Source organism: Mus musculus, chromosome 7, assembly GCF_000001635.26.
Source record: "Mus musculus strain C57BL/6J chromosome 7, GRCm38.p6 C57BL/6J".
In the NCBI taxonomy this organism is placed as follows: Eukaryota; Metazoa; Chordata; class Mammalia; order Rodentia; family Muridae; genus Mus; species Mus musculus.
The window spans coordinates 66,951,005-66,969,120 of record NC_000073.6 but is presented as its reverse complement, the minus strand read 5'-3'; the positions used below and the strand labels follow the sequence as shown (position 1 = coordinate 66,969,120).

General features: G+C 47.5%; 1 protein-coding gene across 6 annotated transcripts in view; it reads right to left on the bottom strand.

Moving 5' to 3' along the window:
• Adamts17 (a disintegrin-like and metallopeptidase (reprolysin type) with thrombospondin type 1 motif, 17) overlaps positions 1 to 18,116 on the bottom strand; it is a 313,473-nt gene that overhangs the window by 184,051 nt on the left and 111,306 nt on the right. For all 6 annotated transcript variants that reach the window (XM_030242472.1, XM_006540842.4, XM_006540843.4 and 3 more), the window contains one exon: positions 207 to 312. In XM_030242472.1, coding sequence (XP_030098332.1) covers positions 207 to 312 — 106 coding nt within the window. The remainder of the gene's footprint in view (positions 1 to 206; positions 313 to 18,116) is intronic.

The window sequence follows — 18,116 nt, the reverse complement described above, 5'->3', positions numbered from 1 at the left end:
GGAAAAGTAGCCCCACCAGCTAAGACACCCAGGAAGGCATCACTGCTGGGTTCAAGAATAAATCAACTTGAGATTTATGTTTCCACATTCAAGAGTCAGCCTGGGGGGTGGACCTTTTTAATCACAGAAAAGGCAAAGGCACAAATCATGTAGGCAGTGTTTGGAGAAGAAGGAAGGAAGGCAGAGCATCGGAGGCTGGTACTTACTTGTGGCCCAGTTCATGTGCGATGGTAAAGGCCAAATTGAGACCATTGTCTTCGGCGAGCACACATTTCCTCTTAGCACTGCACACGCCTCCTAAGTAAGCAATTCCTGCAGCAGAGACACAAAATACATCCTCTTCAGAACAGGGAGGCCCTGACCTCCAGGGAAGTCCACACAGTCAGAATCATGCACAACCTGGAAAGGGGCAAATGGGGACACGGCTGTCTACCAGACTGGTCCTGCAAGCCTGGAGCATTCGTGAGACTGGCTCATGCAGGATGCTTGGTATTCATCCAGTGATAATGTCGGTGACCTTAAACATCTAGTAAGCCCTTGACATGGGCCAGTAGTGTGCTGTGTTGTGTGGCTTCTCCAAATGGATTTAATTCCATTCTCATCACTGAGATTAGAGGCAACACAAACCAAGTTGGGAAAGGGATGGACAGCTTCCCAAGGTTACCTGGTTTGGCATTCAGGGCTCAGAGTGGGACCAGCAGAGCAAGATGAGCAGTATGCAAAATTTAAGGAAGGTGTCCCGCTTGCGTTTACATGTCCTTGAGAGGGACATCCTCTTGTTTGGTACTTTTGCCTCCCCCTGGTCCTAACCCTCAGGGACAAAGGCAATGCATAGCAGAGGTATATGCAAGGGCCAGCATGCCGAGAGCTCGGATGCGTATCAGTAAGCCAAATGCCAGAGAAAGGCCTGGGGTTTCCCTGAGAGGAAGGCTCACTGGTGAGGTCTGCGTGTGAACAACATGGATGGCTGTGGAGACTATTGTGCACAGCCATGGAGCAGGGGAAGAAAGCCCCACTTTGGCAGGCTGGCCCCAGCCCTTCCTACCCTCACAGCATCTGTCTGCACTTCTGCTTGCTCTGTTCCCAGGACACCTATCCTGTACCATCCAGTCACCTCAGGGCTTCTGGTAGCTAGGTCTCTGCCCTCTGCCCTCCCCTACCATCGGTTGGTCACCCCAGTGCAAGCTGCCCTTCAGGAAGGCCTTGTGAGGTCACATAGGGTCACACTGGAGCTGTGTAGCAGTCGCCCAAAGTGATGAAGGAGGGGGCATTGTGGTTCTTTACTTTCAGGCTCAGCAACATGCTGTGATGGCTTTAGGAAGGAGTGCCTGCGCACTGCCACCATGCCTACAGTCCACCTTCTCAGTTCCAGCTTGCTAGAGCTCAGGACTTGCTCACTAATTTTCCTGAACTAATTTTCAGGAGGGACAGAGTTGGCAGAGAATAAAGAGGATCATCTAGGGGGAACTATCTCATTAAAAATGACCTCCCCCCCTCCCTACGTAAAATAACCTCATTTTCTTAGCATGAAGCCAGCTCTGGGTTATCGCTGTGCTTCCTCTGCATTTGATATTCATGGTCATACTTATCTAGACTGGAAATTATGCCCGAGGGTCCCATGGAAAAGAAAATGAGGGTTTTCAGTGAAGCTTAGAGGTAAAGTGCTTAAGCAATGTGAGGGCCTGGTCCTCAGCACCATAAAGGAAAGTGTTATCAAGCTGGCACACACTGGCCATTTCCTCCTTCTGAGTCCCTTCCATGAGGCACAGAAGGGGCTGACATGCAGGCTTTGCAGAGAGATTCGGTCCCGGGGCTACCAGTGGGTCACACAGTCCACATCCCACATGATGAGCAGCCGTACTTTACTGCTGGCCTATTTTTCTCTGCAAATGTGTAGTGAGTTTGGCCAAGGCTGCAGAATTTGAATGCAGCAGCAGTAAAGGAATAAATCAAATTAAATTTTGGCCTGAAAACACATTCTATGCATGTGGATTTAACAATCCAGCACTGCAGACAATGGGTTGAAAGAAAACAACACACAGAAAGCATGCGATCTGGCTGGCTGTTGCCTTCAAGTGCTTTACTCCGGTTCTGTTTTAAAATGATTTATGGGCTGCTGCTGACAGTCCACCAGTCAGTAGATGGGATGATGTTACACAGTCCTGATGGTGTGTGCATGGGAGAAACACACACACACACACACACACACACACACACACACACACACACACGCACACACACACACACACACACTAAGATAAAAAGTGCAGTGGCTGCCAACAAAGGTTACAGCCATTCTGGGTCAGTGAGTCAATTATAGACAATCAGAAGCATACATTCTAAGGCAGTCATGTGGTGAGAGAGAAGAGAGGCATAATATGGCCAGATGTGCTGAGCTTGCTGTCCTGAACATGCCTGCTGTGGGCTCTGCTGCGGAACCAGCAGACCTTAAATGCCACACATATACTTTGCTGGGACCCGGCATCCCTCTGCACTCTGAGCTGGCAGACTAGACTTCCCACTCTAATAGGATAGCATGTAGCGCTATAAGCAGCAGCCAGCAAAGAGCCTTCCAATAATTGCATTTTAATTTTTCCAAGGCACAGACACTTGGATTTAAAAAAACAACAACAACTAGAAAACAAAGGATGAGTTTATTTATGAGAATCCTCTTGCACAAGGGTAGATTAGGGGCCATTGCTTCAAATGATTGATCGCAATCATTACCAGCCTGGTGATAAAACCCAGCAAAAGAAAACACATAAAAGACAGGAACCCTTGGTCACAAAACACAAGAGTTGTGTGAGGTTATGAGCAAGGGAACTGAAATGCGTCGCATGTGTAAACAAAGACTGGAGAAAATCCCAGGTTGCCATAAACGCAAGATCTGCTGGGTAAATAAATGGTAATTAAGCCAGGGCGCTGCTGTGGAAAACAGGGTCCCCAGTGTTCAGTGCTTCAAGGAAAGAAACATCCACTCAGAACAGGAGTGTAGGAGACCAGGGATGCCCTGGTCTTGTCTAGAAGAAGTGTTTCCTAAATGCCCAGGGGTGGAGGTCACTGGGTGGCATTTTGGGGAGGTGCTGAGGTGTCTGGGTGGTGGGCATGGTGGGAGGCCTCTAGGTGTTTGGGGACATCCTCCTGAGAGGACAGTAGGGCTCAGTCTCCTTCTTCTTCTCACACTGGCCATCTTGTGAGCCATTCCCTCCACTGTGTAACTCCAACCACTGCATCCAGAACTAGCACAAGGCGGCCTAAGAGAACAGGGCTGGTGGGCATCCACTGGAACCTCCACAGCTCCCTTCTCATGGGGATTCTCCCCAGCAGTGCAACGCTAACACAAAACTTGATCACCTCAGGCTCCGGAAAGCACCAACCCAGAAGAGGCCACCCAAGTCCACATTGGCACTTGTCAGAAACAATTGATAAACTACTTTTCTCTGCATTAGTTTATTTAAAAACCAAAAAGAGCCTACGACATCTGCTAACTTCCTGCTACAGAGTCCCTTTAACTGCAATCTCCACCAGCAAGGTTTCTTATGTCCAAAGGCTTTATGCTTCCATGATTTAAAATTCTCCACAGGAAAAATCATAGCAGGACTCATTTTTAAAACACCAGTCCCGCATGCTTGGGACAAAAAGAGAGCAGACCACCACTCACTAGCAGTGTCCCTTCCTCCCTCTGAGAAGACAGATGCCTGACTTTTTTTTTTTTTTGGAATGGGCAAACAGAGGTTCAATCAGGGCTAATGTTATTCAGACTCTCCTCACTGTGACAAACACCAGAGAAAGAGACACCCAACGGGGGGAAGTTTTGGCTCACAGTCCTGAGAGGTTTCAATTTGTGGCTGCCTGGATTCTCGTGTGTGAGACGGTGGTGAGGCTGCAGGTGCAACGGCAGGTAGGCACAATGCAGCAGAACCGCTTGGTTTCTAGAAGCCAGGGAGCAGAAGGGAGACAGGGAGGGATGCAGGCAAGATAGCTCCATCCCAAGGTACTCCCCCAGTGACCCTCCTCCTGCCAGGGCTTGTTTTCCACAGTCCCACCACCCCTCAACAGTCTTAGATCTGGTAATGCGAGAGTCATTGGTTAGGACAGCGCCACCATGCTCCAGACCTCTCTCGACATGATCTCATGGACTCACGAATGAGATGGGAGTGACTGATCACCTTGTTTTATCTCCATCTAATAAAGTTAACAATCAAGATTGACTACTGATGATGGAGCTGGAGAGAAATGGAGGGTGCTCTGCCTCTGACACCTCCACCGACAGCTGGCACTTCCCTCAAAGTTTGGCTAACGGACAGCAATGAATACACTAGGGCTGAGGGTGTTTTCATAAATCTTAGTGTGTGCGTACAGAATGAGGTAGGAGGCATAGAACAAAGGCTTCTTCTATTTAAGCCGGAATGCTCTTAAGCCTAAAGATAAGAAGATTCCAGAGATGCTGGGATGTGGTAAGGGGATTAGACCTTTTAAAATCCTTTCCCTTCTCACTATGTTAAGTGACACAATGGGCTACTGAGATAGATCAGGAGTTAAAGGTGTTGCCTCTAACACTAAAGACTTGAGTTTGATCCCTGGAACCCACATAGTGAGGAGAGAGGACCAACTCCTACAAGTTGTCCTCTGACCTCAACTATGCATGTGCACGCCCTACCCTGCTATAAAATAAAGACATAAAAATGTAAATAAGAGGCCAAATGAAGTTCTTAGGGTGGACTTAAATGTTATACCATTAACATAGCTATATATTTCATTTATTCTAGGTGACAAAGCAGAGGAGGGAGACAGAAACAAAACTAAGATGCTGCTGGATTGTGGTCCCAGATATACAGCTCTACAGGAAGCAAATGATGCAGGGAGCTCCCAGTCAGCTCAACTGAACATGGAACTGCATGTGTACTGAAACAGGAGTTTCTTCCGCCTCTGTTGAACTCCCAGGATAAACAGGAGTAATCATATTTCAAAACCTCGGGGGCTGAATGCAGGAATAGAGGGCAATAATGAATTCTTCTGATGCTAAGGATGTTTGATTCACTCCTTCAGAGAAGCTGATGATGACCCCCCAGAGGCTCCAATCCTGCCTCCCTAGCCAAGTTGACCACACATGGCCCCTCTCTCCCTCCCTCCTCTCTGTCTCTCTAGGATCACAGTGTTGGAGAAGAAATGGGGTGAAGAGGCTTAACTGTTTTCTTTTTCAGTAGAAAGCTGCATGCAAGTTTATAATTCATAAACTCGGGGCTATCTATTCGATCTGCTCTAGAGTCACAGAGCAAACACCGCACAACCATATAAACCCAGTCTCTCCAGTAAATCATGGGGTGTAAACTGTCTGCAGCTGTTGGCCTTGTAGTGCATCAGTGAGATGCACAGGGCTCCGCCTTGGAGCTGACAGTCGGGTTTTCCTTGCCTGCTGCACATCGTGCCAAGACCAACACTTATCACCGAGCCCTCATCCTATTATGACAAGGGAGTGATCAGTAGCTACTCACTTGACATTTCTGTCAGTGTCGAGTCTAGGCACTGCTGTGTTTATTGACAATGGTGTGTAATCTGGTAGAGCTTCAAACAGTGTTCATGGGTACAACTGAACTTGGGGGTTAACATTTAAGAGCAAATGTCTTTAAAGTCTAATTGGTGACAAAAGGAAAATAGATACTATTGATTCTCATTCATAATGATAGGCAGGCAGGTCATATATACATTTTAAATAATGCGTGTGTGTGTGTGTGTGTGCGTGTTTTGCTAGGACTCAATCCAGGGTTGATTCTAAAAATTGCTATGACCACTGAGTTACAAACACTTATGCTGCCCTTGGGTAAAACAACAGGATTAGCTTCATGGGTCTTTGGTCGTATCAATCTATAGTTACATTCCAGTGTAAAGATCCTTTGTTTATGATATATTGTTGACTCATTCACGTTAAACCCACACCCACATAATTCACGCTTGAACAGGAACGCTTAGCTCCTCTTCCTCCCTCTCAGTGTTTTCTCCACAAGGCTCTATAAGGCACATTCTGGCGCCCTGCTCTTAGAACACTACACTCGAGCATTAGGCTCGGAAGCCATTTGAAATGGTGAAATCACAAAGGGGGAGGGGCACAAAAATGCAAAACGTGTGGCACCAAGTAACTGAAAAGGCCACTTGTTATGGTCTGAGACTTGAAACAGCAAAACTGAGCATGGCCTTGTTCAACCTCAGCCGGGAACGTGCCTGTCCGGTGACTCAGATTTCATGGCTCCGCACATGTCCATGAATGACTGCCAGTGACCGAGTTGCAAATACATTGTAGAAAGAGGCAAAATCAAATCAGAGTACCCGAAAACAAAAACCAAACCCACAAACAAACAAATAACCACCAGGCTGGGCAAAATAAATTGTTTATCAGTTTGCAATAAAGAAATACCATGTCCATCCTAGCACCAGCCCTGTCTAGACTTTTCTCTTCAAATTCCTTGACCCACTTGGGATGTTCCCTTTCAGTCTGGTTTCTGAAATCAGGGATTCACCAGGATTCACTCTGATTGCAGGATATTATAGCATCGTCTCCCGAGGAACCCCAGAGCCCCACTGGGAGCACAGAATCTAAACCAAACCAAACCAAACCAAACAGGCAGCACTGTTTATGGTGAGGCTTTGGCTAGCTGGCAAGAGAAGTGGCCAGGTAGAGACTGGGACTGCCTGGGACTCAGAAGTTCTGTGCTCCATGCCTGCTGGGCCCTGACTTTCTGTCTCACCTTGGGGCATCTATCTCCTGGAGCACAGTGGATTGTTCCCCAAGCCTTTGCCTTACCCTGCCATTCTCCCAACAGGATATACTCTGTATGCCTTCATCTCTCCTTCCCAGCCCCTTAGGGTAGGCCGTGTAGAAAGAAGATGCGCTAGCGAAGGCCTTTATTTCTATACTATGTAGGACAGTGGAGCAATGGTCTCAAAGGTCACTTGCCTCCTTCCTAAACAGACAATGTCATTGCCAACAAAAATACCCACACCTTATACCCACTGACTGAGAAGAGCCCAGAGGAGCTGAGAAATTTAGTAGCCCACACGTTAGAGTAGCTGGATAGACTAAAGCTTTAAAAAAGTATACCACTGACGGATCAATAGTTCTGATTTTGAGCCTCAATATAACTACAGTATGGTACTGATATGAGATAGACATACAGATTATGGGAATGGAGCTTAAAGTCCAAAAAGAAAAATGAACTCACACATATAGGGTTTGTTGATTGTTGACAAGGGTACTACAATCATTCAATTAGCAAAGCAGTATCTTTTCAGCAAATAGTGCTGGGACAGTTAGATAGCCAAGTAGCTCACACCACACACAAAACGTAAATTGTAATGAATGAAGCACAAAACCACAAGCAGCAGAATTAGAGAACCATCAGAGAGCAAGAAAGGAGATCTTCCAGGCCTGGGGGTAGGCAGTGCCTTCTCAGATGTACTAGTAAAAAAAATGGAAGAATGGCTGGGAGCAGAATATTTGGGGAGTGGTATGGGGTCACCTTCATTTCATCTGTCGAGCCAAGTATGAGAGTGCTGGCACACTCTCCATGGAAGATTCCAGCCCCCACCCTCTTGCTTTATGGTTTAATGCTCACTTATATGAGCCCAGCAACAGCCCCACAGGTGAACTGAGCTGGCAGGTATGTCCCAACCCTGCACAAGCCACTGCTCTGTCACAAGGTGTTGTTGGATAGAGGTCAGAGTCAGGAGAGATCATGCAGGCTAGGTCTTGTTCTCTGTGGTCAATCTGATCATGATACTGCAGCCGAGGGCACATGCTCTTGGCCCAGTTTCCCAGGCACAGCCCAAGAGCTCAGCTTTGGAAACCATGTAGCAGGTTTTGAACCAGGATCTGAAGGTCTCTGGGTTAAAGCAGTAGCTCCTAGAAGCCAAGAGTGCTGATGCAGTCAATGAGCTAAGTGTAAACTGTCAGTGTGAGGAGGAAATTCCTGTGGAATTCATAAGTTGGAAGCAAAAAAAGTTTATTCCAATGGTTTGCTATACTCTGTAGAAATCAAGACAGGCCAGGAGAGGGCCTAGGGGGGAGACATAAATAACTGTTGATATTCAACAGACCATAACCAGTGTGAGTCAAGTGCATGGAGATTCAGCACAGATTTCTCGCCCTCGAAAGAAGATGGTACTTTTGTACACAGGACCCAGTGGGTAGGAGGGGACCTCCAAGAAGCCAGTGTCACATTTCTCCAATGACCAATGTGACTGACCTTAGAGGACCCCTCAAGTGCTCCGGGGCTTCTGGAACAGGCAGTTCAGCAACACCAGCCCCTGGCAGGTTCACCTCAGGACACGGGAGGAGCCTTGAAAATCTCTTGTTCTGACAAACACTTCATCGAGTGTTTCCTGACTCTCTGTCCATGATAAACCTCAAGCCAGGCACAGATTCTAACTGGAGCAAGAACTGCCATGTTGGGAGAAATCATTGTTGTAGCTGAAAGATGAGAGGCTCATGTAGAAAAGGTGAGCTGAGAAGCCCTCAGTCAAGCCCCTGGGCCCAAAGGGTGGGTACTAGGGTCTCTTAAAGACACCTGCCCTGGGGACTTCAATCCAGAGCTGGCCTCTTTGGCAGCTGGAGAGACAGCTGCACAAGGAGCCCTCCCTTCCTACCCCTTCCTCCTTGTCACCTGTTATAACAGAGGCTCCTTTGCCTCTGTTTACTAAGCAAACATTCCTGATCATCCACCTGGGACCATAGCAGCTCCTTTGGTCAGCATCTGTGGCCAGTGATCATGAGTGCAGAGGGTAACATGAGTCCCTATGTCCTGTTTCAGAAGATCTCTGTGCCTGCTCATATGAGCGCATCAGAGATACTCGGGACCCATCAACAATTTGCCATTCGGGAAACGTGGTCAGCTAATGTGCCTGTACCCCAGCAACAGAACACCCTCCCCCACGAGTGTGTACACACCAGTGTGCCCGTGCAACGTGGTTCTGGGTAGGCAGCTTGGGCCAGCAGTCCTGTAACCTGGCAGCATGAAGTCGACACCTACATTTTTATCCTAACAAACTACAATGGTTTTTGAAACTTTTAGGGGGTAGTGGGAGTCGTTTTTGTGTTTGACAAAGACTCATGACATTGGCCAGGCTGGCTTTGAACTCAAGATCTTCTTGCCTTCAGCTCTCTGGCCTCATCCTCAGCCATCCTCCTGGTTTCTGCTCCTATGTGCTACAGATGTGTGTGACCACACCTGGCCAAACTATGAAACCTTTAAAACACTCACAATCTATGTTTTGGTCTATAATTTAAAAATAAACTTCATCAGTCCCCACCAGTGGCTTTAAAATCCTTCTGTCTTCTCACTATAATTCAGTCCCTGCCCCTTTCCTAGTAAGCTAAACTGCCTTCCCTCCACCTAGGGAAAGTGGGGGTTTTAGGCAGAAGTAAGTTTGGGAAGAACCTGTTTACCTAAAATACCTTCATGGTGTGGGAAACGATAAACCTCAGGCTCCTAGAAAGCCAGAGATCCCCAAGGTAACCTGAGTTGAATTTTTTTTCTGCAAATTCAAATGTTCCTCGGAAGGAAGGGTGCATTCTTGGCCCTGAGGCCTGATCGAGCATTTTGAACCCTGATCGATCTCTCCACATGCGTGCTTGGATGGAATCGAGGGCACCCCACAGACAAGGTCATGAGGAAGGGCTACTGAAGTGTGAGGGGGGAGCCTGGGAGAGGCAAAGTGCTTGAGGATGTGTTGGAATCCACTGTGACAGAATGCCTGACACAGACACTTGAGGAAGGAAAGCTGTATCTTGGCTCACAGTTACAGAGATGTAAGTCCTTAGCGGCTTGTTCCACACAGTTGGGCAAAATATTATGATGGTGGGAGCATGCAGTAGACAGGGAACAGAAGGAAAGAATTATGGTTAGAGGTCAGAGCAAGATATGGCCTCTTAAGGACATATTCCCCGTGTCTCACTTTTGCCTACTGGGCCCTAGTTTGTACTTTCGCCCTCCCACAGTCATGCTACTAGATAATTCACTGAGGGATTAGCCCACTCATTAGGTCAGAGCCCTCATGATCTGACTGTATCTGGAAATACCACATCTGCATAAGTGTCTCTGATCCCCCAGGTATTCCCCCAATCCAGTAAAGCTGACAAGGAAGATGGCCCATCATGTGGAGAGTAAGCATGCACACTCGGTTCATCCTGTTTGTAGCCGTGCCTTTCTCTGATGCTATGATAAAATACCCCGACAGAAGTGTCCTAAGGGAGAAAAGAGTTCTGCTGGCTTAGAGGTGGAGGATACAACCAATCATGGAGGGGATGTCATCGTAAAAGGAGCACAACGGGGCAACTGGTGGCATTGTACCTGTAGTTAAGAAGCAGAGAAGTATGGCAAGTTCTCAGCTCACTTCTCTTTTTATTTCGAATAAGATCCCAGCGCATATAATCATGATGCTTCAACAAAGGTAGGCCTTTCTGCCTCAACCTAATAAAGGCTGACCATCACAGGCCTCCCCCAAGGCTCGTCTCTTGTAGGTCCAGTTGAGTAGCCACTCAATGGCAACCACCACACCAGCATCACTGACTAAGTGACAGACAGTTCCTGAAACCCAAAGGTCGAGTCTTAACAGTAAGTATGACTTGATTTGGAGACAGGGCCTTTAGGGATGCAATTCAAGTTAGACAAGTTTTAATAGTGGGGCCTTGATGGAACTTCTGTCCTCAGAAGCAAAGGTGCAGACACAAGACAACCAGGTGACAGACAGTTTCTTCCCCTGCTTTCTGAGTATGCATAAGAAGCCTGGTGAGGATGTATTGAGAGGGTAGCCATCTATAATCCAGGAAAGAGGGCCCTCACCAGAAAACATGTGATTTCATTTGTCTTCCCACACTTGACTTCCCAACCTTTATGAGAGGAAAAAAAAAACCAGCTTATTACTTATACCTACCAGTCTATGATACTTTGACAGGCAGCACAAGTCAGCTGATCTACCTAGAGTGCAGCCCAGAGTTCAAGCAGAAGTGCCTTGGGTCCGCCATGCTCACGTGGACAACCCATAAGAGAAGCTGCTGCCAGAATTCATAGCCCTCACTGCTGCAAGGCACGGGCCCTGGACTCACTGTGAGAACCAGCTTGATGTCCAGAAACCACAGTGGAAAGCTAAGGGTCGACAACCATGGCTGGATGAAAGTGCTGATGTGCCTGGGTGTGGAAACCCCACAACACCCCAATCCGCTGTATCCAGATGCTTGCAGTGGCCTTCTGCGACCATCTAGCAACAGAAGGCCCTGCAGAAAGGAGATCCTACTGCTGCTTCCACGGGGTGGGTCTCAAAGACAAGAGGTTATCAGGCATTCTATTTGCTCATGGTTGGATCCAGCAAGCACCGAAGCTTCTAGTTTTCACTCTCCATCTCACGAAACCCACAAATGCAGTGTCAGGGGACCCAAGGGAGTTACTGCTACAAAGGCCCAGGGAATGGTCAGGTTATGAAAAGGGCTTGGCACAATGACAAGGCCTGTGGAGTGACACCTACAGAGATGCTACTGTTTGACCTGGGGATGGTCACAAGGATGCTTGCTTTCCATAGTAAGACACTAGGTGGTCAAAAAGTCTGGTTGTGGTCATGGTGTGGAGGATGGAACCCAAAATAGGCCACTAGAGTATACCCAGGGGATGGAACTCTCTCTTAAACTGAATTTCTGGCTCACAAAGGTGTTCCATTTTTAATATTTATTGAGTGGGGGTAGGCATTGTTACAGATGTCTAATAAAGTTATGTCGATTGATGTTTACAAAATAAAGCAGAGGCAAGTAAATAAAATAGGAGTCAGTGGCCCTTGTTTAGCAACCTAGAAGTCATCAAGAAGAGAACTTAGAGAATAAGAATACATCTTAAGTACACTTATGTGTCACAGGTCCCCAAGGCCATGTTGTACACATTGGTCAATGTCCACTCTTACCCAATGTCTGCTGGATTACGTATCAGCCTCCAATCGTACGCGCTCTTTCTATACCTCACCGTTATGTCATCCAAGGACACTTGCAGTGTTATAGTCCCCAGATTTACCTCAGTCAACCCTGAACAGCAGCTTCAGCCCCTTCGGTGTCTCTAATGGATGGATAAAAGACAAGTCCCGCACAGAGATGTTTGCCAAGTTAGCAAAGAAAAAGAGACATTTTCTTAGAGTAATTAAGAACCCACATTTCTTGCTCAGTTCTTAGGCCATTCTCTTGGGGGATGAAACATGCAATTTTAGGGAAGCTTAGAGCAAGCATGAGTGCTTGTACTCTGGAGTTCATTCTAAGTACCTCCAGGCCCCTGCTCCTGGGCCATGAAGAAAGACGCACACCAGACCCCAAGCAGCTCCAGACACTGCCTCCTTAAACCACACCTTACCAGGGTACCATAGCCCCTCAACTAAGGAAGTAGTTTTCTTCAACACAGGGAACCAGCTGCCATCTGAATACTGATCCAATATTCATGAGCTAAAGTCAATGTTAGACCTGAGGAGGAGGGCAATTCCACACAAGTCTGATTAAAGCAAGCCATATGTAAAACTGGCCATGGGAGATCACAAATTCAGTGTGGGTTGGAAAACATGGTTTGCAGGATACATTCATCTTAGGAAACAGAAGTGAATTCTTGTAAGGTATGGAGACTTAATGACAAGGTATAACAATATGGCTCCTTAGCAACAGCATGGCCCCTGTTCCCATCAACCTACTATAACAAGCCCAAGGGAGACCCTAGGACCATTTCATCCTGTGCCGGACAGGAAGGAGAAATGTAGATATGCCATTTCACTAAGGAGTGTGTGTGTGTGTGTGTGTGTGTGTGTGTGTGTGTTCCCTTGGAAAGAAGGTTGAGAAGAACTATGCAGTACAGTAAGGTGGGTGCCAAGGGCAGCCAGAGGAAACAGCTGATCTGTGGCAACTGTCAGCAGTCAGGGCAGCCAGCCAGAGTCTGGGAATGTTCAGTGGTCGTGGTACAGGAAAAGCATGGCATGGAGTTTCTGGCCCTGCCTCAGAGTGAGGTCATTTCCTTGCTCTCTGCTTATAGATGCAGCTCACTGCCAAGGGCTACTTTGGGTGTTAGGATGATCCCAAACCACAGAAATAACATGTGTGTCAGGGTCTGTCTTTAGAAGGTCAAGAAGAAAATAAACAAATGTACTTTGGCTTTTAAGCAAGTTCACACATTTCATGTCCCCTCTGTACTGAAGGTGCGGCCACACGACACCCCAGGGCCAGGCTCCTGTTTGCACTCTGCTACCCTACTCCCACCCCAGACTGAGCCTACCCCACACAGCTCTGGCCAGCCTACGTTGGGCCTTCTCAAGTTTCTCTCCCCTCGGAGGTCTAAAGCTCACAGGCCCACTCGGCCTGTTCTAATTCCAATCCATCTGCCGTTTCCTGCTGCTAAGAGACTCTGGAATCTGTTTCCTTTCCCGTGGTCCCAAAGCCAGACCTTTGTCATCACCTTGAACTTGGATTGCTGGGAAATCTCCTCAGAGGTCACTTGGCTTGTCCCTCCCCTCCCAGACTGGCCTTAAAAGCGGGGCCTCTAGCAGTTCCTCCTCCTGGTCCTTCCTTGAAGACACTGCCCCCTCTCAGGGAGATGTCAAAAGGGAGCTTTGTTTACTTACTGGTCTAGCCTAGCCCCAGCTCCAGGGAAATAGCCTGTGTGAAGGATGTCAGGCAGCAAATGATAGGGGATCCCACAGCTATGGAAAGATGCACACGTCTGCACATGCGTGGATGCAGATACCCTCCCCACAGCAGTTTAGTCCAGGGTTTGGAAAGAAGCTGCACCTGTAAAGAGTCAGGTCAGGGACCACTGCATTTCTGTCCAGGCAAGCCCAGCTCAGCTGGACCTGCAGAGAAGAATGTTTGTACCTGTCATAGCTACACATGCAGAAGCATGAGTCTGAATGCATGTGTGTGCACGCACACACACACACACACACACACACACACAAACACACACACACACACACACACATACACACACACACACACACACACACACACACACGCGCGCGACACTGGTACCACACTATAGAAGATATTATTCCCATCTTTACTCATCACAGATGGACATGGGCACACCCCTACCCTCACACTGCAGGAAGGGACTTTTCCCAGATTCGAGTTACTACCAACCAGGAAGAAGCTGCCCAATGCAAACACTTTGGCTGAGGCCCCTCCTTCAACTACCATAGAGGAAGTAAAGTCTCTGCTTGGTTGTGGGGCTGCACAGATAGCTAGACTCAAAGACAGATTCCTAATCAGGTCTGTGCATAATCTGTTTCCAGGGACTACAGGAGATGGTGGCCACCAACTGTGCAAAGGCCAGGGAGTTTCTTACTCAAGCAGATGAATCAGGTTCTCACACAGGCATCTTTAACCCCTGAAGCTGCACATTTTAGTATTGAATGCATGGATATTTTTAAAAGGTTTCTAGTGTTCAGTGGATTTTCAAAGGGGTCCACGACCTCAAAAAAGTTGAAAGTACTTAAATACAGGAATCCCAGGACACAAAGACATTCCTCTGGAAAAAAAAAATCTCCTCAGTATAGCCATGCCAGACCAAAAGACCCTGGGAAAATCACCCCCTTGGCCCTCAGGGATTACTCGAACATTCCTCGGAAGGTGATAACCAGTAGAGTTTTAGAGAATGTGTTTCCCTTTGCCAGATCTCAACGAACTGACACGTGGAATGAATGAGGCAGGGTCTGTTATGATTCTCCAGCAAAGTTACTCTCAACAGAACAGCCGAGGTAATGAGAAGGTTGAGGTCTGGGTTTTGTCACCTCGGTGCAAGCACTTCATTGAGAAAGCATCTTGCATTGAGCATCCAACTTAAATCGGGTGGGCGCTGTGAGTATGAAGTCAGAAAGAGCAAGCGACCAGATGAGCATGCATACAGTCACGTACACAGATGACATAAAGACTGATGGATCTTAACCACTTTGACTTTGGAATGTCACAATGCTACCTGAGCCATAAACATATAAGAGAGGCCAAAACTTTGAATTTTCATCTGTGTGCCTGGGCTAGTGATATGGAACCCAGGGTGTTGTCTCATGACACTTAAGCAACAGCTAGCCCCCAGATCACCAGCGGACACAACCCATGCCTTACACTGGACTGTGTTTCTTCTGTAGATTAAGTGTACCCTATGCATTCTTATAGCATAGGGCATTTTCATCTGAAGACAGATTCATTGGGATATACACCTTTGTATGTCAAAGGAAATCTATATGAAATCCTGAGTGCTAAAATGTATATGTGAGTCTTGAACAAGAAACCACTGCAGTCTGTAGTATCCCTGTCAAGGCTGTTTTCCTGGGGTGAGGGTGGGCTGGGGCTGCTGCTGCTCCTCTTCCTCCTCTTCCTCCCACTCCTCCCCCTCCTCCACTTCTGCTTCTGCTTCTCCTCCCCTCCTGCTTCATCTTTTCTTCCTCTTTTTTGCCTCTTCCTTCTTGTCCTCTTCCTCTTCCTTTTTCTCCTTCTCCCTCTTCTCCTCTTTCTCCTTTTTTAAAAAATTTTTATTGACTCCTTGTGGGTTTCACAGCATGCACTCCAATCCCACCCATCTCCCTGTCCCATCAATCAATCAATCAATCAATCAATCAAAAATAAAACAAAACAAAGCATAGAAAATGTCACATTGTGTAAGCTGTAGTGTGTCACAGTGTGTCCTACAGTATACCTCCCTGATCACACATCTTCATTTGCAAATGTCCATTGGAATGAAGTCATTGGTCTGAAGATTCTAGATTCTGACACTACCATTTGGATCCTCACTGGGACTCTTTTTGGTTATCCTGTGTTGCCCTGTGCCAGACAGATCCTGTAGCCTTCCCACAGTTTGCAGACTTGGGGGTGGGCTAATTCAGAGCCCTGGATCTGGGCCTTGGTGGTAGTTGAGCTGCTCAGCCTGCTTGCTCACCCTTCTCCAAACCACCAGCATGAGCTCGCCAGCATTGCTCCAGCGAGACCACCCAATGCCTCCATGTCAGAAGGTAGGGTCAGCTCTCCTGTTCTTATGCCCATGGGGCCCACTCACCTGTCCCTCCAGAGACAGCTCCACTGTTCTGCTCAGTCAAGATGCAGGGCTCACTCTCCCAAGTGTTGCAGCCAGTGAGGGGCTGGGCTACCTCTCCTGTTCCTGCACCCTCCAGGCTGGCTCACCTTCCAGCTCCACTGTGTCGCCCAGGTAAGGAAGAGGGCCTGCTCTCCCAAGAGATATAGTCAATAAGGGGCAGGGCTAGCTCTCCCTTTCATAAGTTTAGGGGCAAGTTCTCCTGACTATCACAGGTGGTAAGGGGCAAGAGGTGGGGGCTATCACACACAATCCCTTTCCACCTCGCTCAACTGTGCTGACTGAGTGAGCTGCAACACCCACTCTGCCAAGTGCTGTAACTGGCATGGGTCACTGGGGCTGCTTCTGACGTTTGTCTTTTTATTGTATCTTGGTGCTTTTGACTGTGATGGATAGGCCTGGGAGTGTATGGCAGCAGATGTGATGCAGAGGAAGAATACACACTGATGGCCCTAACTAACTATCTTTGCCTTCAGGAAATTAGGTCTTCCACAAAAAATGGATTTGTTGTAGTTAACATGATCAAAATCACCATATAAACACATAAACCTTTTAGGTGATATAACTAAAAGGTAATAAAATTATATAATAACCATGACTGCCTTAAAGAAAAAGTAGAGACGTCTGTTCTTTCACTTTCATGACTAAAATCCAAAGGCCATTTCCTTCTGCAGGCCAATGGAGGTCATACTCACCCCAAGAGGATTCCATACATTGCCATGAGCACTTAAACAGAACACAGCAATGCTCCCAGAAGGCAGCCCCGTGCTGATCTATCATAGGCAACCAAGTACACAAAACCCCCAGACAGCTCCATCCCGTGGAAAAACCTTCCGAGGCAGTGTGGAACTGAACACATGTTTTTGTTTTCCTTCCTCTTCTCTGACATTCCGGCCATTCCTCCACTCCAGTACTGGAGATCGAATCACTTGTCCATTAGACTTGATTTCAGTACGGCCAACTCTCCCAGTTCAGCATCTCAGCATCCCAACACAGACCATTGCACCTACAGTCATGCCAGGGCCTGCGCAGAGCCTGACTGCCCTGGGACACCTGCACTGGTCACTGCTGCCCTGGCATGACAAGTTTGGGTCTCCGGACGATAGTGCATACAAGGCTCTAGGCTGGTTTGGTATCAGTGACCAAGACGGCCACAGCCCAGGTATCCTTCCTAGACTGTCTCTGGGCATTAGGCTAGCCTGCTCTGTTATTGCGGGGGAGCGGGCAACCAAACTCAGCTTTTAGAACACTTCCATTCTCTTTCACAAAGACATGTACCCACAGGCAGGCTGCCGGATGACCACGAGAGACTCTGATCCACTGAGGCTGGCCTCAAACTAATTAGTTCCTGTGGGCACTGTATGTCTCTAAGAGGATTGGAAGTATGCTTTTATAAGCAAAGCTGACTAGAAAGCTGCTGTTTCAAGTTCTTAATGCCAGGGCTAGTCTCTGTATATAGTCTTGGAGTGGGATAGGGGCTCTCTCGGGGGAATCTAAGTCAGGGCTTCATTTCTCTCATCTAAGAGGATGAGGAGGGAAGACTGGCCGGTTGTATCTGGATCATCCTGGGACAGTGATCACCTTAGTGCCTGATACCTCATTTACCTGACACACCTTAAAAGAGTTAAGGAGAAAATGAGTCCTATGTGATGGATAAACACATTTTATGTATGAAAACTATAATCTGGCACTACAATGATTTTGATCAAATCTGAATTAAAAATAAAAAACAAAACAAAACAAAAAAAGTATCCCTAAACTCTGGATCTACGCTGTGAAGCAAGGAATAACATTGCAAGTAGAAGAAGTTGCTGGTGTCAAACTGTTGAGTCCGAAAGTACCTTTCTCAGGATAGAGTCAGGGAAACCAAAGACAAGAGAGAGTGAGCAGTCAGGCTTCGGGAAACACCATCCTTCTTAATGCCAGGGGCCATTGTCTGTATATAGTCTTGGGTCAGGGTTGGGTAGGGGTGGGGATAATACATCTCTAAGAGTTACCACCCACATGCCCACTGGCCTGGCAGCAGAT